We start from the raw sequence: 23,872 nt of genomic DNA, 5'->3' as shown, positions 1-23,872 counted from the left end.
AAATGGTAATGAATTCATTCATGACACATATTTAGGAGTTACACAAATCGATCATTTTCAAATTTCGATTATTGACAAACCTTCATGTATTTTATACTTGATTTATTTAGCACTTGGATGAACTTTTTGTTGTCGGTGGTTTTTGGAAGTGTTATTAAATTCCTCGTGACTTATAGGAATTCCACATGAAAGCTCAAATAAAGCCCATGAAGGCCCACACAAAACAGCCCAAAAGCTCAAGCTCAAACACGAAGCAGAGCTCACGCGTGCACCGCGCGACAAGTACACGGTGTGCGAGGGGCCCGGCGCGTAGCGCCACCGTGCTCCACTGTTGGGCTAATTTTTTTTAATATAAATGCGAGAGTTTATGGGAATTTAATATTGTACGCAAAGGTTAAAAATAAAAATAAAAATAAAATAAAAGTGAAAAAATATCAAATACTAAATTATATTTTAAACTAAGGTAAACACTTAGAAGGTATATATATGTACATAGTTTTGATATAACCTAATAATGTTCGGTTTTCCATCGAAAACGGTATTCAAAATGGCATATTAGTGATATTTTTCCACATTTTTTCCATTCGATTTATAGTCGGTGTGTCGAATCTCTGAAAATTAGGAGATTCGAAACGACGTCGAAAACGGCATTTTGAACCTTATTCAAATAAACAATGGCGTCCATTATTGCTTCTAAAGAAACATGCCATTTTCCAGAGGCAACAATAGAAACAGCCTGGATTGATTTAAAATAATTTTTTTAATAGAATCAAATAATTAAGGGGAATGTTAAGGCCTTTTGAAACAAATCCGTATATTCAAATAATCAGTAGAAGAATAAGACCTCATCATTTGCACTCCCACCGGCGTCACACAAGCCCATTAATGCGTTCTAAATTTACAATAATAACTACTGTGCACATCGAATGAACAGGATCCCAGACCTCGTTTGGGACCCCGGAAAAGGGGCGTTAATTGCGAGTAGAGTGCCGCGGATTCATATCCCTTTTGAAAGCATTCAAGAGGTCAATGCCGAGAGAGATGTTGAGCAAGTTCATCCCGGCCATCCCGAACAGAGCAAGTGGTAGCTCCGGGCCATGACCGAACTTTGGAGCGTCGTAGACGAGCTTGACGGTTATGAGGACGTGAGACACGAGCCTCGCTACGATGAAGGTGGCCCAGTTTAGAGTCCACTCTATCCTCACCATCACGGTCTTGGTGTCACGAAACCCGGCCATTCTCCGTACTTTTCTCACGTGCAAAAATACAGAATGAAGCTGTGTGATGTAACCAACGTTAATGTCACATGTTATAATGCCAATCACGAACGATAACATGAAAATTCGATTTTGAATTCGAGAGAGGAACAAGTCTGTCCTGATTACACTGTAACTAAAAGAACTAACTACCTTGACGCATCTTCTCCTGACCCACTAATGACCCCCCTAATGCCCATTTACACTTCCAGAAACAAGAAAATTGGATGAAAGAGTAATTCTGGACAACAGCCCTTAAATCATAGGATGGTACCTCGCAGAGGAGTGTGAGAATGAGATAGTTGATGGTGACATTGCGGTAGAGAGCGAGCGTGAAGCAAATGAGGAGGATGAGATGGTGGAGCAGGACGGGGGGGACGGTCCCACTGTACAGCCGGTGACTCAGCATATCCCACTGGTCGTACGCAAAGTAACCGCACGAGAAGCCCAGCGCCGCATAACCCCAACTCCACGTGCCCCCCAACAGCCGGGAATGCTCCAACATCTCACTCGCCCCATTTCGCACCCACTCATTCACCAATATCAACACAACTGCATTGCAATTGCAAACCACACATTCATATCTTTCTTTGGACTTGGACTGAATCTTATGCCTCCTAACTTAGTTTCTCTCCATACTGATTGTTCGTTGTTAGTGTAGAATGGAAATCAGATTTGTCAGCAATAACGTTGTGTTAGCTAACTGATTAGAATGAATCTTATGCCTCAAATAATTTTAGTCATCAAGATGAATAGTAAACAATTTGGTTTCATAAAAGTACTGAATTCCGAGAGCGAAGGAAGTACCGGCAGAGGAAGTGATGGTGGAGTGAAGGAGAGAGACGGAGGTGTTGACGAAGAGAGGGTCGCGAGAGGCGAAACGGCGGACGAGGCAATTGGAGATTTGAAAGAAGACGCAGCCGAGAGCGACGGAGGCGAGTTCGTAGCGACGGTTGAAAAGGATTTCGAAGCAGAGAGAGAGTGACCACAGAACCAGAGTGGCCGAGAAGAACACTCCAGCTCTGTCCCTCTTCTTACCATCCATGGAATTAAACACTAATTATGGCTGTTTCTGTGGTTGGAGTTATTCCCTTTTACTTGAATGAATGAGAAATTAATCTTTGGGATAATACCAAACTTTGGGATTTGTGCGGCCTGCGTCACCAAATTTTTTGTTATCAGAGCTTCGGTTGAGTCGTTTCCGCAGGCTAGTAGTCATACACCCACCGACTTACTCGCATTTAAGTTAGCCTTAAAAGCTTTTAAGTATATTGTCTTTTAAAGCAATGTTTAAAATGTCATTTTTTATGCTGTTTTCGATCCTCCTAATTTACGAAAAATTGATACGTCGATAAAAAATCGAACGGAAAAAATGTGAAAAAATAAAATTGATATGCTGTTTTTCATGAAAAATCGACATATCAATGGAAAATCAAACGGAAATAATGTTATAAAATATGTAAAAATATATACATAGATATATTTTTCAAATTTTAAACTTGAAAATATATGATATGCAAGTTATAATATTTGTTTATGTATATGTACTAAAATAACTATAAAAAATACCAATTTATACATATAATATTTGTTAAAAAAAATTTGTTTTATACACAAGCACAAATAATGGGCTTTTATTTTTGATGACTTGTGACTCTTTTCAATCTTTTTTAGGTATTTAATTCACTTGGGCTTTTTTATTTTGGGTATTTAACCCACTTGGGTTTTTTATTTTGGCCCATTTAAGGCTTTGAACTTATTATCTACTTCAGCCATCTTATGCACGTAACAGCCACAACCAATATCCATCTTATCCTCCACTCCATTGCCAGCCTCCTGTTGTGCCCCAACAACTGTGGCTTCCTCGGCGATCCGACGGCGTAGTCTCTGCTCAAGCTGCTTTGCGCCGACGTCTTCACCATCTTCAACAACACCCTCTTCCCACCGAATATTCTTTTTTTTTTCTATTTCTCCGATTTTCTCTGATTAAACGACGAAAATGGTCAGATTTTTAAGCTTTTGTGCATCAAAATTTATCGGCCGTTTAACTGCGAAATGACACGTCATTTTCCCGAATATCAAACAACATTAAAAGGCAACACGAAAAAATAAGTCTTCATCGGCCGTCAAGGGTTCGGCAACGACTTTGCTTGCGATTTTCGGCGAATTTCTCCAATATTTAGAACCTTGCTTTAAAGTAGGCTTATCTATAATATTTCATGATTGGCTTTAAGTTATTGGCCTTATAGACACTGTAAAATTCGAAATTCCTTGGCCTAGTACTAGTCAATATGGGTGCCTACTTTGGGTAGAAAATACTCAATATTCTCTCTTTAATTAGTTGTTAGATTTGTGGAAAATAAATTAGGTAACTAATTAAATAAGAGAGAGAATAATAACGATTGAGATATTCTCTCTCCATTAAATAAAAAAATAATATATTGTCATTTATTCTCTATCGTAATTAATTTCATAATATCTAGAAGAATAATAATGATAGAGATATTCTCTCCATTAAATAAGGAAATAAGATATAGTCATCATTATTCTCAAATATCTAGATTCCTTAAATATATGAGATAAATAAGGAAATATAATATCCTAGATTCTGATTTGATTGATGAGAGAAAAAGTAGGATTTATAGTCAAGATCCAACGGTTCATGCTTATATTTAAGTTTTAAACATATAGACATTTTCATAATGCAAATGTGTATCCATTATTACAGAGAGCCAAAGGAGTCAATCAAGCCAAGAAAGCCAAAGCCAGAGACAACCCTCATTTGCTCCGAGTCAGAGTCAACCCCCATATGCACCAAATCAGAGTCAAGCCACATTTGCGCCAAGTCAATCAAGTCAATTCCAAAGTCAACCATCATTTGCACCAACTCAATCAAGTCAACAATCCTAGGCGCTAAAGGATAAGTGAACATTGACATTGGTTCGTATGAGAAGATGCCAAGATGGTAACAATATTCTGAATTCATGTTCACATTGGTTTTGTGTAGAGGAGCCCAAGATTTCAAACGACAATATCCATTTTTACCAAATGAAATCGCTCGTTTGAATGTCGATTGGTATGAATGTCTCTGGTTCACTCGAGTTTTTGAACCCTAGCTGGAAATTGTCGACTGGTTCAAATATGGATATTTTCTCCTATATATATATATCCTTATTTAAATGAAGGGTATTGTGATAATTTCCGTCAAAAACATATTCACATGCTTAAAACATGATCAAAGTAACCAATTTCATCTAAAAAACTAACAGAATGATGTTTTCGTTATGCTGTAGAATTCAAGGGTCTCTGGTGCATGATTTCATAATACATGAGGTGAAACGTTCTGAGTGACATGGTTGAGGAGGCATTAATATAATGTATCCTTATTTATATCATAGTATTTGAAATAAATGTAAATTTCATCCGTCAAATACGTGTTTATATTTTTGTTTTTTAGGAAAGTAAATTGAATTTTTTGGTCACGAACAAAAGGAGGAGAATACATACGGAATACAACGAGCGAAGAAAAAAAAATGGAAAGATACCAAGCAGCGTTCAAAACCGAATTCATGGACAGCACTCCATCGCGGCCCACAAAGCTCCTCGTGGAATTTTCAATTCCGAAAATCCTAACTTAAAAACAAAAGATATAAAGCAAAGAAGATAGAGAAAGATATCTCGGGCGTCCGAGCTGGCAGGATATAACGGCCCCACAGGCGCAGATACAGTGTCGAAACCCGGGAGTTCGTGTGGATGTGAGGCACTCCACGTGGGATAGAGGACAGTCCACCGGTGTCCACGTGGCAGTCCGTGGGAGGCGAGCCGAGATCGCGCCCAACACCAACCTCTTATCAACACGACATCTTGAAATATAAATCTCTGTCATTGCTATTGGGCATAGTTTTTTCACTTGCCCTTTCTCTCCCTCTCTATAGACGTCTCTCTCTCTCTCTCTCTTCAGGGCCTTTGACAGCTTCGGGCCTGAAACGACATGTCCGCCATAGCCACTGCTGCGGCTCTCTCTCTGCCCAGCTCGCTCTTCACATCTCCCAAGCTCAGATACAGAAAGGTACGCAGTGATATCAGAAAATGTTGTATTATGGTCTGTGTTGGAGTTAAATAAAAACAAGTGTTGTGGTTGTTTCAGAGCTTTAGAGCGGGTTTCAGGGTATTCGCGGTGTTGGAAGAGGACGTGGAGAAGAAGGCTTCTTCTTGGGGACCTCTGTTCGACGTGGAAGACCCGAGGCCCAAGGTCCCTCCGTCAAAAGGTAAGATCTTGGACGCCAACCAAGCCCTGGAAGTCGCCCGCTTCGACATTCAGTACTGTGACTGGCGGGCCCGCCAAGACGTCCTCACAATCATGCTCCTCCACGAGAAGGTCAGTTTCATCATCTTACTGCTCTCACCCGCTTGCTTTCTTACTTCTTCACCTCTCTCCAGGTTGTGGAGGTTCTTAACCCCTTGGCCCGCGAATACAAGTCTATCGGCACCTTGAAGAAGGAGCTCGACGAGTTGTCGCAGGAATTATCGCGAGCTCATACACAGGTCTGCCAAACTACTAAAATGACCTATTATGCTATTTGTGTAACTTGTGTTAAAAAGTTCTAATGCGCATGTATGTATACACAGGTGCATATATCAGAGGCAAGAGTTGGCACTGCTTTAGATAAGCTGGCTTACATGGAAGAGCTGGTGAACGATAAGCTGCTATTGCAAGACAAGGCCACCCAGCAAACGCCACCTTCTCTGACCTCTCCCATGAAGAAAAAACTGCCCCGCAAAAACTTGAACATTTCTGGCCCTGTTCAACCTTACAATTCCCGGCTCAAGAACTTCTGGTATCCAGTCGCCTTCTCTACCGACCTCAAGGACGATACAATGGTACGCTAATATTTTTGGACTCGCCATATAATATGAAATGGAAAAAAGCTACAAGTGTTCTAAAAAACCAGAGTTATTTTATGGGTGTTTCAGATTCCCATAGAGTGTTTTGAGAAACCGTGGGTCATCTTTCGGGGCAAAGATGGAAAGCCCGGGTGTGTACAGAACACTTGTGCCCACAGGGCGTGCCCGCTCGATCTCGGCTCGGTGAACGAGGGTCGAATCCAATGCCCTTACCACGGTGAGATATCAAACTCCTGTCACCAAAACAAATCTGTAAAAGTTTGAGTGTCAAAATAATAAGTTTGGAAAAACATTTGAATTGTTTGGGGATCAGGTTGGGAATACACAACAGATGGCACGTGCGAGAAAATGCCTTCCACACAGCTGCAAAACATAAAAATAAAGTCTTTGCCGTGCTTCGAGCAAGAAGGGATGATTTGGGTTTGGCCCGGAATAGAAGCTCCATCGTCCGCCATTCCCTCTTTACAACCTCCTCCCGGGTTCCTAATCCATGCAGAGGTACACAAACGATGATTCGAATATTTTATTTTCCCTGTCACCTAGAACCAACATTAACCGTTGTTTTTTTTCTTCGGCGTAAACCAGATTGTGATGGAACTTCCAGTCGAACACGGTCTACTCTTGGACAACCTCTTGGATCTCGCTCACGCTCCTTTCACTCACACCTCTACGTTCGCCAAAGGATGGAGCGTACCCAGGTATGTTCTCTTTTTCAAAAGTCAACAACAATTCGTAAGGAATGTGATTTGATCGCCGAATATTTTTTTCAGCATGGTGAAGTTCTTGACACCAGCGTCGGGCCTCGAAGGGTATTGGGATCCGTATCCGATAGACATGGAGTTCAGACCTCCCTGTATGGTTCTCTCCACGATCGGAATCTCGAAGCCAGGGAAGCTCCAAGGACAGAACACAAAGCAGTGTTCCACGCACCTTCACCAACTTCATGTCTGCTTGCCTTCCTCGAGAGGGAAGACTAGATTGCTCTACAGAATGTCACTAGACTTTGCTCCAATGCTGAAACATGTTCCTTTCATAGACCGCCTATGGAAACACTTTGCAGAACAGGTAAAAAGAGAGAGCCCATTTGTCTATCTTCCCCCCCGACTCAATGTTTGCAACGGAGTATGAATTTCATGTTTCTTTCGCAGGTATTGAATGAGGATCTGAGGTTAGTGTTGGGGCAGCAAGAGCGGATGAAAAATGGAGCGAATGTATGGAATTGGCCGGTATCGTACGACAAGCTAGGAGTTAGATATAGAATGTGGAGAGACGCGGTTGAAAGCGGAGCTAAACAATTACCTTTCATCAAACCTCAAGTAAAAAATGAATAATACAAAAGATTCAAACATCTGTAAATGGAATTTAACCTTCTTCCTCGGAACCAAGCCTGCGTAAGTAACTGAAAAGCACATCGGCAAAAGCCTGCAACTTTAATGACAGATCGATATCACCAGAGGTTTTTATTTTCGTTCCTTTTTTTTTGCTGTTTGGCGCGCACAGGTTTGACTCGGCGGAATTGTAATTTAAATGAGGCACAAAGTCATATTGCCTTTCTATATACAAAATATATGACATTATAGGATCCATTGTAAGAATGAGAAGGGACTGTACAGTGTACACTAGCTATTGCTTACCTGTGTACAGTGCCAAATGCAATTATTTTTTCTTGCATCCAAATTTTCATACCTCTATCCCAATATATTGTTTGATGTATCGTAGCGTGATATTTAAATTACTATTAATTGAAACCATCAATCCGATTGTTTCCAAAAATAAAAAATAAAAAATCAATCATTGGCACTGTTATAAAGATGGGTAACAGAGGAAAATATCAACAATCAAGACATGCGCATGGGATTATGAGAAGCAAATCGCATACAAGTCAAAACAAGCATCGGATTTTTATTGATATTCTTGACAAGGAAAACACTTCCACGGAGCCCTAACGAATCACAGAGAAGTGCCGCAGAAGGGGCAGAACCGGAAATCGCGGTGGACGAGGCGGTCGCAGAAGCGGCATCGGAGAGAATTCGGCAGCGCCGGAAAGAAGAGGTTACAGGATTCGCAGTTCATGGCGGGGGATTGGGCGGGCCATTTCCAGATGGGGACGAAGAAGACTTTGAGAACCTTGTCGTATTCCACAAGATTGGCCTCACCGCCGCATGCTAAGCACCTTCCGGCGCCGCGTTTCAGCACCTGCCGCACCTGTTGCTCAACTCCGCCCGCGAAGAAGAAGAACATATTGCCAACCCTCTTTTCGTTTCTACTCTGTTTCAGATAGCCTCGCCATCATACAAATGATAACATCTTTTTTTCCTTTCTTCTTTTTCTTTATTTTTCTCTATCTAAATTTATTATTCGTCACTGCGTGCGATGCAAGTCTAGAGTAGGACAACTTTTTTTTTTTTTTTTTTTTTTTTTACTGTCTGGAATTAAACCCTATTGATTTTCTTTTTTGTTTATTTTCTTTTTAGAACAGAAAAATTATGACCACTACCAAATATGTTTCGACTCACGAAGAAGAAAAATAATAAGTTTTAAAAATTAAATCTTGGAAAGTTTATTAAAAAATAATTTATTAATCGAGATAACTGAAATAAAATATGAAGAAGATAATACATATTATTTTATATTTTATGAAAATTATGTATTATTTTAATATTTATAAAAAATAACGTTCTAAGTTTTACTTTTTATTTTTATCTTTTTATTTATCAATTTGCTATATCATTATTGATTTTTTTTATAAGGCCCCGTTTTTAGATTTCACTCAAATCCTCGATATATGTCGGGCCGGCCTTGAGCCTCATGCCGCGAACCACTAGTTGACCAAGCTCCCTCGAATCAACTTGTATCAACACTTTTCCGAGCTCACTGATGTGGAGATTTTTCTCTACACACACATCGCAAGTGAGTGCTCGAGTTATCGATCCCACGAGGAGTAGATGCTTCAATATCTAGAATCAACTAATTTTTTTGGAATATGAATATAAAAATAAAAACAATAAAAGTGAGGGGAATTTCGAATTGTATTGTGAGAAACAGTAGTAAACAATAAGACTAATTTATTATTTAAACAGTAGTAAACAATTACGATTCGAGCACGAAATGAAGTAATTTTTTGGGGGAGATGAATTTTATTATTTAATTTTAATTTAAGACTATTTTTATTTCAAATTGAGAATTTGGAAATTAAAGTACTGATTTGGATTTGATTCAATTTTTTTTCTTATATAAGAGTTAATATCAATGATAAAGAGATTTGTGACACTGTTATTCATTTTAGTATATGATTTTGTCATTTTAATGGGGAACTCGACATTTTTTAAATCAAAGATTAAACTCAATATTTCACTAAAATACATAATATATGTGTTATTTTCCCTTTATTATTTTTTAGAAAATTTTGAAAATGGCTTAAAAACATGAAACACTTTATTTATCATTTAATATAATATAATTAAGCATCCAACGCGCAAGGGTAATTACATATAACCCAAAAAAAAAAATCTTAAAAAACATATTGGTAGAGTATTTTTTGAATCGAATTTGTTGTAATCAAAATATATATATATATATATATATATATATATATATATTTCGACAATATATGACTTTTTGTAAAGATCTTTAATTACTTTTCAAGATAAATTCTTATAAGATTACTTTTTTTTTTGGCGCTGAGGTTGCAGAAAAAATAAAAGAAAAAGAATACCAAGGGATGATGCGCACGGGTAAAGTTAGGGCAGGGGTGATACCGAAGACAGAAAGCTAGTCAAATTTAGGAACAATCACATATTATCAGCAGATCATAATATAGGTCCGAAAGAGAAGGTACCACATTCAAGTTATTTACAACAAGAGAGTTGGTTTTAATAAACACACAGTGAGAGAGAGGCAGGTGACATGTACAAGAAGGTTTGTTAATTAAACTGGCTTCCAAACGGTGAGGACCTCCTGGAACATCTGGGCGATGAGATCACGGTCGGCGCGCAGGACAAAGTCGTTGATCTCATCGCGGATGTCGTAAATCTTGCCAAACTCGAAGAGGTAGACCAAGCAGCCCTTCTTGAGGGCGGGGAGGCGGTAGAGCCAGGCCTCGTGGAGGCGGCGGAGGACGTTGGCGGAGTTGATGTCCTGGGCCAGGCTGGCCTCGCAGGCGTCCTTGAGGTCCGCGATGTCGTACTTGTCGGCGGCCCCCAGCAGGGCCACGCGGTGCTCCCAGAACTCCTCCTGCCGGATCGTGCCGTAGAGGTAGGCCAGGAGCGCCGCGCACGACTCCGCGCACATGTCGTCGATGGTGACCGAGGACGACTCCTTCTCCGCCAGCTCGTGGGTGAACATGCTGTGGAAGACGGGCGAGCTGGCCGACAGCACCGCGCGGTGGGCCCTCAGCTGGGCCCCGCCGCTCGTGTGGATCGTCACGTCCGCGTGGATGGACTCCTCCAGCATCCTCGACAGGCACCGCACCGTGCTCTTCCCTGACATCTCCGCATCCATCGGCCATATCGACCGAGCCTCCCCCCCCTGCCGCAAAATTCTTTTTTACTTTCACCACCTTAAATTCTCCAATCAAGTGATCCTAGAGCTACTTACGTTTACAGCGCAGACCTTGAGATCAAGAAACTCAACGTCGATGATGAATCGACCGGAAAACGTCGAATCCACCGGCCAAACAAAGTCCTCACAAGTGCGGAGAAGCCTCTCGTGAACTACAAGTGTTGATCAACTTCTCACACAACCTTTTTATTTTAATTTTATTTACAGACTCTGGTGGTAAATTAATTTAAAGCCGCCCGATTTAAGTGTGCACGCAAAGGGTGATAATTGAACAAATTCACAAGTCAAACGTTGAAATTAAAACCTTTGGAGGATTGACACACAAAAAAATAAAAAATTCATACCAGGAGATATGTAGAGTTTTCGACCACTGCCAGTATTGGAGACTCTCAGAATAAACCGAGCGATCGGAGGCTGTTCTTTGGATATTCGAGAAGGTTCAGGGAATAGCCGAATGTACATGTATCGATTCTTCTCCACAGACAAATGCCTTTTATTTTTATTTTTAAATAAAATAAAATAAAAACAATATTAACCACCCGAAAAGGGAGAACAAAAATTAGTTGATATCGAGTGTAGATAAGAGAAGCAATCGGCGTATTTACCAGTTCCATAGTCCGACCTTGAAAGCGTCGGATTTCTTGTAAGAGCAAGGACCGAAATTCTCGATCCTCCACTGAGCGAGGCGCGAGATTGTCTCTACCCTTGAATCCGACATAGCCACCGAGTCTTCTTCTCTCTCTTCCTTGCGGTTCCACGAGGTCAGAGAACCAGACTTGCACTGATCGTACATATGATATGATTTCTCCCTTTCTTCCTTTGTCTGACTTCAATTTAAAAAACTCTTTTGACGCTTTCTCACCGAAGTTTTCTTTTTCTTTATTTTTCAAACATGAACCCCTAACTTTTTTTTTTTTTTTTTTTTTTTTTGTAAAAAGTTTTTTTTGCTCGAAGTTTGGTTAAAGTTGCTAACACTATGTTTCATGCCATCTTTAATATTTTTTACTCTTGGATATGTAAATTTGTGTGGTCTAGCTGAAAAGAAAAGTTCCTTCCAAAAGCACTTTACGATAAATTTCATTTTCTACATTTATTAAATAACATTAAATTGCAAAAAAAGAGTAAATAGACTTCTTACTTACGCAAATTTTTAAACTAGATATTTTATCATTTTTTTTCGCGTCCCTAAAATCTTAAAAACCTTTCTCTCTCTATGCAAAAAAAAAAAAAAAAAAAAAAACGCAAACTAGACTGGACCAATAATTTTTAGACTGCCTGTGTTGTTATGCGTCATGTTCACACAACACTCTCTCCTCTTCACTTGGACCTCTAGCTAGCGTCCTCTGAAGAGCTCTCCTCTCCACCCGCGCTCTTGTGACATTCCAAGAGCGCGCGCTCCTCCTCCCTCAGCTCAGAAGTTCAAGGACCCCCATCCACGAGAGGGAGCGCGCTCCTCTTCTGCGACCCGAGTCTCTGCGGCGCACAAGCTGCATTCCCGCTTCTTAGCCCTTGAGCTAGAACTCCGAGCTACGAGACAAGCGACCCCTCTAAAGTCTTCACTAGAAGCTACGAGCCGGGTCCTACTCTAAAGCCTTGGAGTCTCAGCCTCCGAGCCCAAGATAGTTCCCCACATTCACTTTGAACTACGTTCTTACTTGATCCCGACAAACGGGGACGTAGACAGCCAACCTTTGGCACGGTCACACCCTCCAAAACACACATCAGGGTCTGGAGGGTGCAACTCGGTCCACGAGTTCACATTTTTGGCCTGGGTGCGATCACTTAGTCCGGCCTTGGATCGAACAGCCCGAGGTAATTAATCGTTATTCATTTTCGTGTGACAACATTTTGACGCTAAAAGGAGAGGACTTCCCGACTTATACAGCCCGAAATCCCTTCTACAGTTCGACCCATTCTCACTCGACTTGAGAAAGACATGAGTGGTCAACCACCAATTCGTTTTGAGGGCGTGAATAACCCCGAGAACGCGACTGGGGTGAAGAAATATTTCTTGCGCTCCCGAGCGCAAGGCGATGAGGAGTCTCTCGACGACGAGAGCCACACTCCCTCGCTGCCTCCACCTCAGGATAGCCGGGACGACCGCATCCTCGAGATGGAGGAGAATATCCGCCAACTAAAGATAGCCAATGCAAGGTACCACCGCCAACTGGAGGGCAAGGCGCATGTGCAAGGCGTTTCCCACGAGGAATCCGAGGACCTCATGGACGAGGGACATGACTATGACCCCGACTATGAAGGCTTGGAGATTTCGGCGGACGTCGAGACTTCTCTCACCAAAGACGAGGAACTCCCCGTTGGGATCGAAGCCGGTCCGTCGAACCCACCGCCTAAAACAAAGGCAATACCAATCTCCTCCCAAGAGGAAACCTCCCGACGATCAGCCCATGACCGACTCGGTCAAAGAGGAAATGTTAGGGAAGGTCCAACGACTCGGCGAGTGAGGCGTGTGGCTCAAAGCTCACGCCCCCATACCTCCCGTTTGTTGTGGGGCCGGCGGTCTGGCTCGCCGTACACTCTGCGTAAATCTCGATCCGTACACTCAGCTGGAGAAGCAATGGAAGCCTCTCGATCACTGTTGTTGCCGCGTCGTACCGCCGGAGATAGGATGAGACAAAGGAATCTGGAAACAATGGCACTTGCTCAACGGACGAGCAAAGAGAAACTAAAAGAATGGAAGGAAAAGACGCTACAGTTTTGAAAAAATGAAAAAGGAGCGAAACATAAAAGAAAAGGTAAATTGGACATTGCAACCCAATGTCGTTTTCGATGTCATTTCGATCATCTTGATTTACGGAAAATCGAACCGCCGACGGAAAATCGAACGGAAAAAATATGGAAAAAGGGCAAATGAAATGCTATTTTCAAATACCATTTTTTTTATGAAAAACCGACGTGCCGATGGAAAACCGAATAGAAATAATGTTGCATAGTATATTAAAAATATGATACATACATATACCTTCCAATTTTTAACCTTATAAAATATATGATATTTAGGATATCATTAAATATGTAGTATACATTTTTATATATATATATATATATATTTATTTCATAATATATTTTAAAATATGGTATTTATATTTTATATGATGTTTTTACAATTCTCACCTCATAGCTCTCCCTGGTTACAATTCCCACGTCGGTATTGGTGTATTGTAAAAAAATGTTTAATTAGGATTTAAATACCGGGGGAACCGGTCCTGTTCCCCCTTTATGGAGCTCCCCGGCACCGGAACCACCAAAACCGGAAGTTTCCGGTGGTTCCGGGGGAGCTCGCCCAAAAACCGTCGCGACCCACACCAAAACTTCCCACTTCCCGATCGGATCCCGCCGACCCGCCTAGTTCCCGACGCAACGAAGACCATTTCTGCTCAGATCCCGCCGGTCTCCTCATTTCCCGGTCGGCGTCCACGGCGGCTCGCGGCACTCGTTCTCTCTCGGCCAAGGCGCGCGGTGATGGCTCGGTGCTGGAGCTGTTGGCCGAGCACGGGTGAGGAAAAAGGAAGAGTGAAGGAGGTGCTGGAGTTGTTGTGGTTGTTTAATTTTTTTTTTTCTGTTACTCTTTGATGCAGAGGAGAAGAACCGAGAAGAAGGAAAAAGAAAGAAGAAGAAGAAAAGAAAATAAGGAAAAAAGAAAAAGAAAAAGAAAATTTCCTTTTAAAATGAAATGAGTATTCCATATTTGCGCATGAAAACCTTCAATTCTCCACCGTTTATAAACTGACCCCGAGCTCCACATTTTATTTCAACTGAGCCCAGAAAAACATTACAACCACGTCCTTGTCACAAAATTTTGTGACTAAAACCGTAACCGATCGAACTTTTAATTAAATGATTTAAACCGAGAATTTTCTCATTCGTTCTCAATTGATTCAAATTTATTTAAGGTTTCTCGGAATTCATTCTCGTCCTTGAGAATTTATTTTCTCAAATTAACTTCCGGAATATCTCATCGGAAAATAATTTCTTATTCGAGACGAACTCGATAAATCCTTCTTTTTTATTCCGAGATTTCTCCTTACCTTAATATATTTCAAATTAATTCGATAAACTCATTATTTCAAATCATGGCCACTGTATCGAGTACGACTACCACTTGGACATGTACTTTCATGCATGTGCTCATTATATGACTTGATATGATTACTGTATGACTGTTGTATGTTCGCTATGAGTAGTCATTTCATTTATATTCATTTTATGTTGAATTTGTTGAACTATAATATTTGATGGATTGCGTTGAACTTTATCATTTTGGTTTGTACTATTGAACTTACTTTTTGTTGTGTTTGTAATTTTATATTGTGTTGAAACATTCTACACTATTTTTAATTTTATGAATTGTATCCTACATACTTTGTATGTTTTTTTGTATATTTTTTTATGAATTCCCCTCGGTAAATACGGTATTTGAAGGTATTCCTCTACGGTAACGGTAAGTTCAACGGTACCGGTTTCCTTTTTTTTTCGCTTCCCCCGGTATTCTTTTACGGTACGGGGGGTTACCAGTAAATTCGAAGGTTCGGAACGGTAACGGTAACGGTATTTCGATCCTTGATTTTTTTTAAATATTTAATTGTTCAAGATATGACTTTTTATTTCAAAATTTAAAAAAATGATGTTGACATCAATCTCCCATCCACGGTGTCCACTTCAGCAATCCTCACAAAACAAATGAGCTTTTTCTTAACAAAAAATTGGCTACGTAAGCCACCTAAACTATAAGAATTGTAAATTAGTCAACCTTTGGTAAATACTTTGTAAATAGCCAACTTGCATACATGGCAGCCTATTAACTACCTAAAATATATGTTTGGTTGTGTTAAATAAGGCTTTTATTAATCTGTTAATAAGTTTACTTGGCTATTTACAAGAAATTAACCAAATGTGGGCTATATCTCAATCCACTATATCCGTGTGGCTATATAACTTAATAACCCTTATCTTAATGATGTCGAAATTAGTACCAAATATGTCAATATTTAAAGCTTAAAGATATAATAAAAGGGCAAACTTAAATATATAGTAAAAGCAACTACTTCTTATCTTCTCCAACAACCAGACTCATAATCTGGGTTTCAAAAAAATTGAATGTTACAGAAAGTCGCCGAAAATATCCAATAGACGCCGAAATATTGTGGAAATCAACATGAGCTCGTCCGAAAGTCATCGACAGAGGTCGAAAGTTGCCGATATTGGGTCGTCTTCAACAATGGATCCGAAAATCGCCAACAACAGTTCGTTTCGTCCGATTCTCTTTGAATATGGCCGAAATTAATTTGGTTTTACTCTTTATAAGAGACGAAAAAGAGCGGTCGTATTTGATGGAAACGACAAGCCTTTGTCGTCGAATTTTTAACGAAATAATGACGAAAACGATATATAGACTCTCGCCGACCGTTTGCTGGCCGAAAATAGCGCCGCCGCCAAATGTTGGAGAAAAACGCCGGCATTTGAAACCCTGATTGCAACAATCATAATTGTATTGTGCTGATTTTGCAACGCAACAAATGCGCTGAATCTGTAATTAAGCCACATTAGGTGACTTCTGGCGTATTCAACAAAAAAAATGTAGTTGATAGTATGAGTCGGCCCAAAACCAGTGTGATTTTACCACAACATTACGCTGGTACGGCAGCACCAAGCTCAGGAGAAGCGAAAGAAGCGAGCGAAGCTCTGAAGATAAGGAGGAATCGAGTGGAGAGATAGTTTAAGAGCGAAAAACAGCCCAGTGCATTAATAATAATAAAAAAAGATTCTTTGAACGAAAAAGTGTCAAAGTATACATACAACTTGAAGCTCACTCTGCACAAATTACTAGTACATTTGTAATGTGTAATTTTACCCACAAAATTCAGAAGTAAAGACCGAAATAGTTACCATAGAATTAATCCAACATTGAAACAAGCAAAGCAGATTGAAGTTGTAGTAGCTAGAAACTATCTGTATTTACAAATGTGACAGTCTTTGATATCATCATCCAGGCACGTAGAAGTCCATCTTCTCCACAGGCAGATTCAACACCGATGACTCAATCTGACACCAAAATATATATATATTAAAAAAAACAATCCCAACTTACACCGTGTTTGGTTGAGAAGGGAAAAGAAGAAAAAATAATTTTTTATTTTGAAAGTTTTTCTTTCCTTATCATTCCAAGAAGCCAAACAGAACAATAGTGCGTATATATATATACCTGTTCAAATGGAACAAACACGAAGGGTTGCATTCCGCGGTTGTGGGAGACGGCGGGCACGTCGGGGTTGTGAGATTCATTGTCTTGCCAGCCTTCGACAATGCCAAGGATATCTTCATCACTGCCGTTGGCTTCGTGACTGTCCACACCACTCGTAACAAGTGACTGAAGGTCCATCCGATTGTTGGCCCCGCCTGTGGTCCCTCTTAACCTATAACACAAACCACACACAGTTCATAAGATGCCATGGAATTCATTTTTAATGCATACAAAAATAAAAGGTATTACCTCAGCCGGATACGAAGTACAGTTGGACGTACACCCGGGTATAAAACAGCAGCTTCGACCTATGAAAGAATATATTAAAAGACGCGTACAGATAGCCAAGGCTAGTTTCAACTATAAGGTTTTGATTTTGTCACGAGAATAGTAAACTGATGAATGTCAAAGGTGTCCGACCCTATCGCCCGACAGAGTGTAATGGCCACCGAAAAGACCGTCGGCCTTGGAAACCCTAAAGTTCATGAATTTCGCAACCTCTTTCACCTTTTGAGATGAATTCTGTCAATTGCATATTTAAAGACGTGTGAGAACATTCAAAGTGGAAAAATGACTGATATGAGAGAGAGAGAGAGAAAGAGAGAGAGAGAGAGAGAGAGAGAGAGAGAGAGAGAGAGAGAGTTCTTATCAACCTTGTAAAGAAATCGGCCAGAAGGATAAAATCTGATGTAGCGGTAATAACATACCTGAAGAGAAAAGGCACATTAGGACCGGTAGGGTGGAGAAAAAATACAACATATTACGACCTAAGTAGCAAAATCGCAACGGAAGAACTGAGTTTAGGGATGTTTCTGAAACGAACTAAAATGCACTTTCTTAAAGCTGTGATTCCGAATGATGAGATAATTATAGCACCTTTCAGAAAAGAGAATCGTAATGTACCCCCACAAAAAAAAAAAAAAATATGACGGTTTAAGACAGTCCCATGAAACGATCTAATCACAATACTTCCTGCAAATTCTACCATTGCTTTGTTAAGACTTGGGTATCAGAAACGAGAATTCGAATATTTCGGGAGCTCTGGGTAATTCGTGAGCCCTTAAATCTCCCAATATAACCCTTCTAAAGTGCAATGGCTATGGCTTTCCATCTTATAAGTTATAATTTCCCCTTTTATCAACTAATACAAACTTCTAGCTATTCTACATCAACCCCTAAACTATCTACTGATTATTGAAGTTCTACACCCCTAAAATCTCAACAGGCCTTAACTAGACGCACGACACATCACCTTATTATTACCAATGAAATATGCATGTTCAGGAACATACCAGATGAACAGGATTAGTAATTTTCCATTCAGCAATTCCAGTACGAATGTAAGTATTTCTGCTTACATACAGACCTGGGTAAAAAAAAAACGGATATTCTAAAACGCAGTTCAAGACATATTAAGAAATTAAAATTAGTTGCTACGAAAAAAAAAATATTAAAGAACGTAACATATGGCCTACCATCTGTACGAACCCTTGGTCGCATAAGCCACATCCTTCTCCATGAACCCTCATACCTTGACTGCAAAAGCTTGTAGTTTTCCACAATCCCAGCAAGCTACAGTATTAAATAAATTCCAATTTCAAATTCCGTTACTTGTACACGTATGTGCTCAAAGACTTGCGGCTCAAGTATTGCAGCTTATTTATCAAATTACCTGCCAGGCCTTTAAGCATGCGTTACGCCAAAGCAAAGGGTTACGGATGGTGTACCTCCATTTTCGACACACGCAACATGCCCTTCCCATGTCATAAGGATTCATTCGTGAAAATACCTGACAACCAATGAAAATTTCAGCATTCTTCCAGTATAGGACCTTATTTCACTCGTATTCAATATGCCTGAAAATGGTCAAGAAGATACAGGAAATTCACATACGAGAAAAGGACGATTGATTCAATTAAAGTCAATGAAGCGTTTAAGTATGAATTCACAGTTGATTTACTTGAAACTCTCTAAGAAAATAGGGGCCAATGTGTAGTTGTATCCGAAAGGAAGTGGAAGGGCATTTGACGTATCAAGTACGCATTTCTTAACCACCTGATGATCAAAATATGTTACATGCTTAGTATATAAGGTTATTAGTTTGAGAAATTAGGGGTTTTCTATTATGGAATTAGGGTTTCATATTATGTTATTAGATTTTTAAATTATGCACTTTAATTATTCTGAATTTAAATTAATTAAGTTTATTTGTGTATTTCGGTTTATGTTTTGGGCCCGGCCCATTAGGTTGTAAACCTTAGTCTATTTAAGAGACTCTAAGTTAATTAGAAAATTAGCCTCCAACCAAATAACTTAATCTCTCTCAAGAACGAGAAGAGATTAGATTCCGGTGGAGCTTTGCATTATTCATTCTTCTTATTGTAAAAAAACATAATCAATTGCTCCCGTAACGAGATCTAAATCCCGGGCCGTATCAATTTGGTATCAGAGCCGCTCATCATGGGGGCTATCTCAAAGAAATTTCAGGCAAGATTGGAAGCGTTTATGGCGATGACAATTGGACAATTGGACAATAGCGGTCCGCGATCGGAAGGGGTTGCCGAGAGACGACGAGTGAAGGATGTAGGTGGATGTTTCGACGGTAGGGGTCTGGAATCTCTTGAATATCGAGAGCTCGAGCTAGTGAGAAGAGAAGGCACAAAGGTTGGAAAAGCGGGAAAAAACGTGGGTGGTCGAGCCGAGGCATGGGGAACGTGCAACATCGGAGGGGTGGAGGCGTGAGGACGGTTTGGCGGCCTTGAGAACACAGAAAGGGAGAGGTGGCCCGTGGTCAGCTAGATCAGAGTGTGGAATGGGGCTGTGAACAGAGGCGGCGCGAATCTGATCTCGGAGGGTCAAATTTGGCATTCAAGAGAACGCCCATCCTGATCTAGACTTCACGGTGAAGGCGATTATGTGATACGCCCCGAAATCGCTTTTCTTGATTAAACGGAAATTACAAAAGATATCGGACTTTCGAGAGGTCCGTGCTCTCCAATTTGAACAAACTAAACTTTTACAATACTTTTCTCATCCCCAATCTCTTTCCCCCACCTCTTATTTATACTAAGTAAACGACTTAACTAACTAGTAATACGTAATTACAATGATACCCTTACGGTCCTAACAATACCGCCCCCCTAAAATACCACCTTGTCCTCAAGGTGGTGCTTGAAATCACAGATTCCACGCTTAAGAACTGATACCAACTTGATACGCCCCGAAATCGCTTTTCTTGATTAAACGGAAATTACAAAAGATATCGGACTTTCGAGAGGTCCGTGCTCTCCAATTTGAACAAACTAAGCTTTTACAATACTTTTCTCATCCCCAATCTCTTTCCCCCACCTCTTATTTATACTAAGTAAACGACTTAACTAACTAGTAATACGTAATTACAATGATACCCTTACGGTCCTAACAATTGATGCCTCTTGACCCGCCGAATCTTTCTCGCGACTTACCGTTGATCATAACGGAAAACGAGACGGACATAGAGCAGCCCCTGACCTACTTCCTCCAACGCATGTCGAAACCTTTTTTTTTCTCTAAAACAAAGTCGAGGAAATCCTAATTCCCTGTCATAGGCCTTCACAAAATCCAACTTGAGAAGCGCGCCTTTCTTACTTGCTCGGCTGAATTCCTCCACAATTTTGTTAGCAATAAGAATCAGATCCTTGATTTTCCGTCCCTTCACGAATTTTCCTTGGCACTCACTGATCGTATCTTCCATGACCGTTTTTATTCTCTGTCAGCACTTTCGCGATGATCTTATAAAGGCTCGTGACAAGGCTAATGGGTCGAAAATCCCTCTCTACTAGAATTGAGCTTCTTCGGAATAGACAAAGATGAGTTTCGTTGGTAATATTGTTGATTACCCCGCTGTTCCAAAACTCGGAGAAGACTCTCAGAAGGTCGTCCTTCATAATCTCCCAAAAATCCTAGTAAAAAGCTACGGCAAAACCATCAGCATCTGGCAATTTATCCCTAGCACAGCCGAAAACCCCTGCTATGATTTCTTCTTCCTTGAAAGGTCTAGGCAGCTCCGAGGCATATTCAGTGGAAATAGCCTGCCAATTCACCACCTCCCACTCGGTCGTGCGAACCAGACTAACCGAAAACATATGCGAGTAGAAGCCGTTGATCTCCTCGACAATGAGATCCTCATCTTCGATGAGGGAGCCGTCCTCCTTTTCAAGTCTCCGAATAGCGTTTTTGGCTTTCCTTGCCGACATAATGGAATGAAACAGCTTAGTATTACCATCTCCGTCTTTGGCCCACGCGACTTTGCCTTTGAGTCTGATCTCTCTCTCTTCTTCCTCTGAGATCCCGCGAGCTTGATTTTCAACTCTACCCTTTTGTTGCGTAAATCGAGTGACCAATTCGATTCTTCCTCTGCTTTGTCCAACTTCTGAATGTCACACTAAATGCACACTTTCAGCCCAACAGCTTTAGTTCTTTCCTCGACAGCCCATTCTTTAATCTTTTCGTTTAGCCCTTTAAGTTTTCGTATGAAGCAGAAGCCCTCCCAGCCTTGCTACTCTCCTTGGCCCCACCAATCTTTTAGTGTTCATATAACAACGTAATTACACAGCTCAAGGCTCGGGTACACCATTCATACCAGAAAATAGAACACAGCAACCTACGAACAACGAGTGCTTCAGGGTCTGAGCAGAGGCTTCGTCCTCAAAGTCCTCATCACTACCCGATGATGGTTGTCGACCCTTAGAAGGAGGATTTGACTATGACCCGCTAAGCACATCAATGACAGATGAATTGGTAGGCAGGTATAGACCCATTGAAGGATCTCGAGTCCCGACGTGATACGACAGTTGGACTGTGGGACAGGCCGGGGAAAGCAAGTAAATGTGCTCGAGGTAGGTTTTGCTCTTAAATAGTAAGGTCAAGAATAGAGAGATGTAAGGATCCAAGTACCTTTCATACGAGCTGTATGCATATACCAATCACAAGGCACAAAATTGGGGATCGATGTTAGCATTTGAAGGTGTTTTGGACCGAGGCTTAATATCTACGAAATCACGAGAAGCAAAGTAAAATGTAGGCAAGAGAGGTAAGTGCCAGTTTGCTGACCAGTCAATGAACGCTGGTGCCAACGCTGGGAATCTCGTTCCAGTTGAGTTCCTTGATTGGAGAAATATAGGCAAGAGAGGCAAGTGCTAACCCCGCAAAGATTTTAGTCGCTGAAGTGGTTTACTTAGACATGCCGACAAAAGCAGATTAAGGATGAAGTCAATATTCAATAAGGAAGATGGAAACTTGAATGTGGAGAAACCTATATACGTTTTTTTCTTAGAAATTTAATGTTTTTCTTATTTCCCAAACTATTTTCTTAGAAATCTAAGAGCACTACTTTAGAGTTACTGTGCGAATCTTTAGGATTTCTTATCTGGTGAGATTCTTCCACAAAATAAGAAGAGAATATTGAATCTTACTTCTCAATGTTTACATTTTGATATTATCTGTTAGTGCAATCATCTTTTGGTCAAGTATCCAACTACTATCATCACTATCTTAGTTGAAAGTTCTAACTTCCTCATTACGTTTACCATGACATGGTGATTACAGTATTTTAATTATAATTTATATAAACACAATCCAAAATAATAAAAGGCGAGTAAACAAGCAAATTATTAAGCACCCAACTTCGAAAATATGAGACCTAGCAAGTTTCTAAAGTCATGTCATCGCCAATTAGTTTTAGATGGGTTTTGATACTAAACATAAAACATAATTAAAAATAATTAAAAAATTGTAGAACCTCAAATATAAGCTCGTCAGGCAAGCTTCGGTGTATCAATGCAGGATCGACATATGGCCTTCTACTAGCGCTGCCGATTGGTGCAACGGGTCTGACATTGATTCCATAAAGATCTGAAACACAGATACTGAAAGTAATAAGAAATAAATAAAAAATAAAAAAGAGTCTACATCGAATCCCAAACAGACCAACTAACCCTACAAAGGAACATAGGGCTAACTTAGTGGAAAAAAATATAAACTATATCATGTGATTCAATTGATCAATGTTGTAGAAGCAAGGTATGAGATGTTACCAAACCACGGTCTGTTTGTGACAAAGTACTGAACAGTCTTCAACCTTAAAGCTGATTCCAGCTCAGCTGTATTCATCGTTGAGGCAACATCTGCGGCAAAATGGTATGTACAAACACATATCAATTAATCAACCGAAACTGTAATGGAAATGAAAAGAAAGGTCATTTGTACGAATTAAGTTGTTCGTTTCCAAGCTGTATTGGCAATCAAATTCGCTCAAGTTTTTATTCAATGGAAAGAGAAAAGATCGAAAATTTCCATAGATTTACGACAGTGATTGCATAATCAAATGAATCAAACAATCCCGCCAAAACGCGCGAATCGTGCAATAGAAAGGACTATCAAGATATCGAGTGATTCGAGAATAATTAACATACCTGAAGCCATGAAATATAAGTAAGGTTTTCCCTGCCAGACGATGGAAGGCTTCCTCTGGATTTTCTAGGGAGGATGGATATTTAAGGGAAACAGAGAGAGAGAGAAAAAAAATACGAAGGACTTCTAGTTAGTCTTATACAACCATTACTGAAAACCCGACTCGGCAAATTATTTGGGACCGCTGGTTTTATAGACCAACAGTCAATTTACTTTTTCGACCAGTCATTGGAACTGAATTTCTATAGATGAACTTATTACTGGAAAAGAAAAAAAAAGGAGATAATTGGAAATTGCACAAATTCAAATAAGAGAAGTTATGGGCCGTTTAATAGTTCACTTAAAAAAATTTTGTTTTTTATTTTCTAATTTTTGTAGTTGTACTGAAAAATTATTTTGCAGTTGTTTTCAAAAAACTGTTTGATACAGTTTTCATTTTTGT

General features: G+C 40.2%; 5 protein-coding genes across 6 annotated transcripts; 1 reads left to right on the top strand and 4 right to left on the bottom strand.

The window, feature by feature from the left end:
• Window positions 1-797: 797 nt before the first annotated feature.
• On the bottom strand, window positions 798-2,487 carry LOC149390052 (TRAM, LAG1 and CLN8 (TLC) lipid-sensing domain containing protein). Its single transcript, XM_089620428.1, has 3 exons — window positions 2,064-2,487; window positions 1,531-1,808; window positions 798-1,277 (listed from the first exon to the last, which is right to left on the bottom strand). The coding sequence occupies exons 1-3, from the start codon at window positions 2,299-2,301 to the stop codon at window positions 972-974; spliced, it is 822 nt and encodes a 273-aa protein (XP_089476554.1). The 5' UTR covers window positions 2,302-2,487; the 3' UTR covers window positions 798-971.
• Window positions 2,488-5,155: 2,668 nt separating this feature from the next.
• On the top strand, window positions 5,156-7,762 carry CH1 (Pheophorbide a oxygenase family protein with Rieske 2Fe-2S domain-containing protein). Its single transcript, XM_089619867.1, has 9 exons — window positions 5,156-5,325; window positions 5,404-5,634; window positions 5,697-5,801; window positions 5,886-6,137; window positions 6,231-6,378; window positions 6,475-6,659; window positions 6,747-6,859; window positions 6,932-7,226; window positions 7,310-7,762. The coding sequence occupies exons 1-9, from the start codon at window positions 5,248-5,250 to the stop codon at window positions 7,490-7,492; spliced, it is 1,590 nt and encodes a 529-aa protein (XP_089475993.1). The 5' UTR covers window positions 5,156-5,247; the 3' UTR covers window positions 7,493-7,762.
• Window positions 7,763-7,958: 196 nt separating this feature from the next.
• On the bottom strand, window positions 7,959-8,509 carry LOC149390050 (zinc-ribbon domain protein). The gene has a single exon (XM_089619868.1). It carries the CDS (start codon window positions 8,400-8,402, stop codon window positions 8,112-8,114), a length of 291 nt encoding a protein of 96 aa, XP_089475994.1. The 5' UTR covers window positions 8,403-8,509; the 3' UTR covers window positions 7,959-8,111.
• Window positions 8,510-9,933: 1,424 nt separating this feature from the next.
• Window positions 9,934-11,705, bottom strand: LOC149390049 (BTB/POZ domain-containing protein). Its single transcript, XM_089621398.1, has 4 exons — window positions 11,327-11,705; window positions 11,066-11,211; window positions 10,758-10,873; window positions 9,934-10,688 (listed from the first exon to the last, which is right to left on the bottom strand). The coding sequence occupies exons 1-4, from the start codon at window positions 11,512-11,514 to the stop codon at window positions 10,089-10,091; spliced, it is 1,050 nt and encodes a 349-aa protein (XP_089477524.1). The 5' UTR covers window positions 11,515-11,705; the 3' UTR covers window positions 9,934-10,088.
• Window positions 11,706-16,481: 4,776 nt separating this feature from the next.
• FBP7 (F-box protein 7) lies at window positions 16,482-23,587 on the bottom strand. 2 transcript variants are annotated; one of them, XM_089621262.1, is made up of 11 exons: window positions 23,433-23,587; window positions 23,055-23,144; window positions 22,760-22,872; window positions 18,653-18,769; window positions 18,456-18,552; window positions 18,273-18,346; window positions 17,634-17,687; window positions 17,401-17,502; window positions 17,230-17,288; window positions 16,942-17,152; window positions 16,482-16,781 (listed from the first exon to the last, which is right to left on the bottom strand). In XM_089621262.1, exons 1-11 carry the CDS (start codon window positions 23,440-23,442, stop codon window positions 16,722-16,724), a joined length of 987 nt encoding a protein of 328 aa, XP_089477388.1. In that variant the 5' UTR covers window positions 23,443-23,587; the 3' UTR covers window positions 16,482-16,721. The 2 variants fall into 2 exon arrangements, with proteins under 2 accessions (XP_089477388.1, XP_089477390.1); XM_089621264.1 differs by having other exon boundaries at window positions 17,488-17,502.
• Window positions 23,588-23,872: the final 285 nt, after the last annotated feature.

The sequence above is a fragment of the Urtica dioica genome, chromosome 7, assembly GCF_054948205.1.
Source record: "Urtica dioica subsp. dioica isolate 48M chromosome 7, U.dioica_male_clone48M_v1_H2, whole genome shotgun sequence".
NCBI lineage: Eukaryota > Viridiplantae > Streptophyta > Magnoliopsida > Rosales > Urticaceae > Urtica > Urtica dioica.
Note: the sequence above shows the minus strand (reverse complement) of the source record. Positions and strands in the feature narration are given on the sequence as shown.

Bases quoted from the DNA above. Each gene is read 5' to 3' on its own strand.
- LOC149390052 (XM_089620428.1), bottom strand. From the start codon at position 2,301: ATGGATGGTAAGAAGAGGGACAGAGCTGGAGTGTTCTTCTCGGCCACT. The intron at 1,809-2,063 runs GTACTTCCTTCG...ATTGCAATGCAG, and splicing joins CACCATCACTTCCTCTGCCG to TTGTGTTGATATTGGTGAAT. The intron at 1,278-1,530 runs GTACCATCCTAT...TACATCACACAG, and splicing joins TTCTCACACTCCTCTGCGAG to CTTCATTCTGTATTTTTGCA.
- CH1 (XM_089619867.1), top strand. From the start codon at position 5,248: ATGTCCGCCATAGCCACTGCTGCGGCTCTCTCTCTGCCCAGCTCGCTC. The intron at 6,138-6,230 runs GTACGCTAATAT...TGGGTGTTTCAG, and splicing joins ACCTCAAGGACGATACAATG to ATTCCCATAGAGTGTTTTGA. The intron at 6,860-6,931 runs GTATGTTCTCTT...TATTTTTTTCAG, and splicing joins AAAGGATGGAGCGTACCCAG to CATGGTGAAGTTCTTGACAC.
- LOC149390050 (XM_089619868.1), bottom strand. From the start codon at position 8,402: ATGTTCTTCTTCTTCGCGGGCGGAGTTGAGCAACAGGTGCGGCAGGTG.
- LOC149390049 (XM_089621398.1), bottom strand. From the start codon at position 11,514: ATGTACGATCAGTGCAAGTCTGGTTCTCTGACCTCGTGGAACCGCAAG. The intron at 10,874-11,065 runs GTATGAATTTTT...CAACACTTGTAG, and splicing joins AAAACTCTACATATCTCCTG to TTCACGAGAGGCTTCTCCGC. The intron at 10,689-10,757 runs GTAAGTAGCTCT...ATTTTGCGGCAG, and splicing joins TCAAGGTCTGCGCTGTAAAC to GGGGGGGAGGCTCGGTCGAT.
- FBP7 (XM_089621262.1), bottom strand. The intron at 22,873-23,054 runs GTAACATCTCAT...TCTGTGTTTCAG, and splicing joins CACAAACAGACCGTGGTTTG to ATCTTTATGGAATCAATGTC. The intron at 17,688-18,272 runs GTATGTTCCTGA...TTTTCTCTTCAG, and splicing joins TTACTAATCCTGTTCATCTG to GTATGTTATTACCGCTACAT.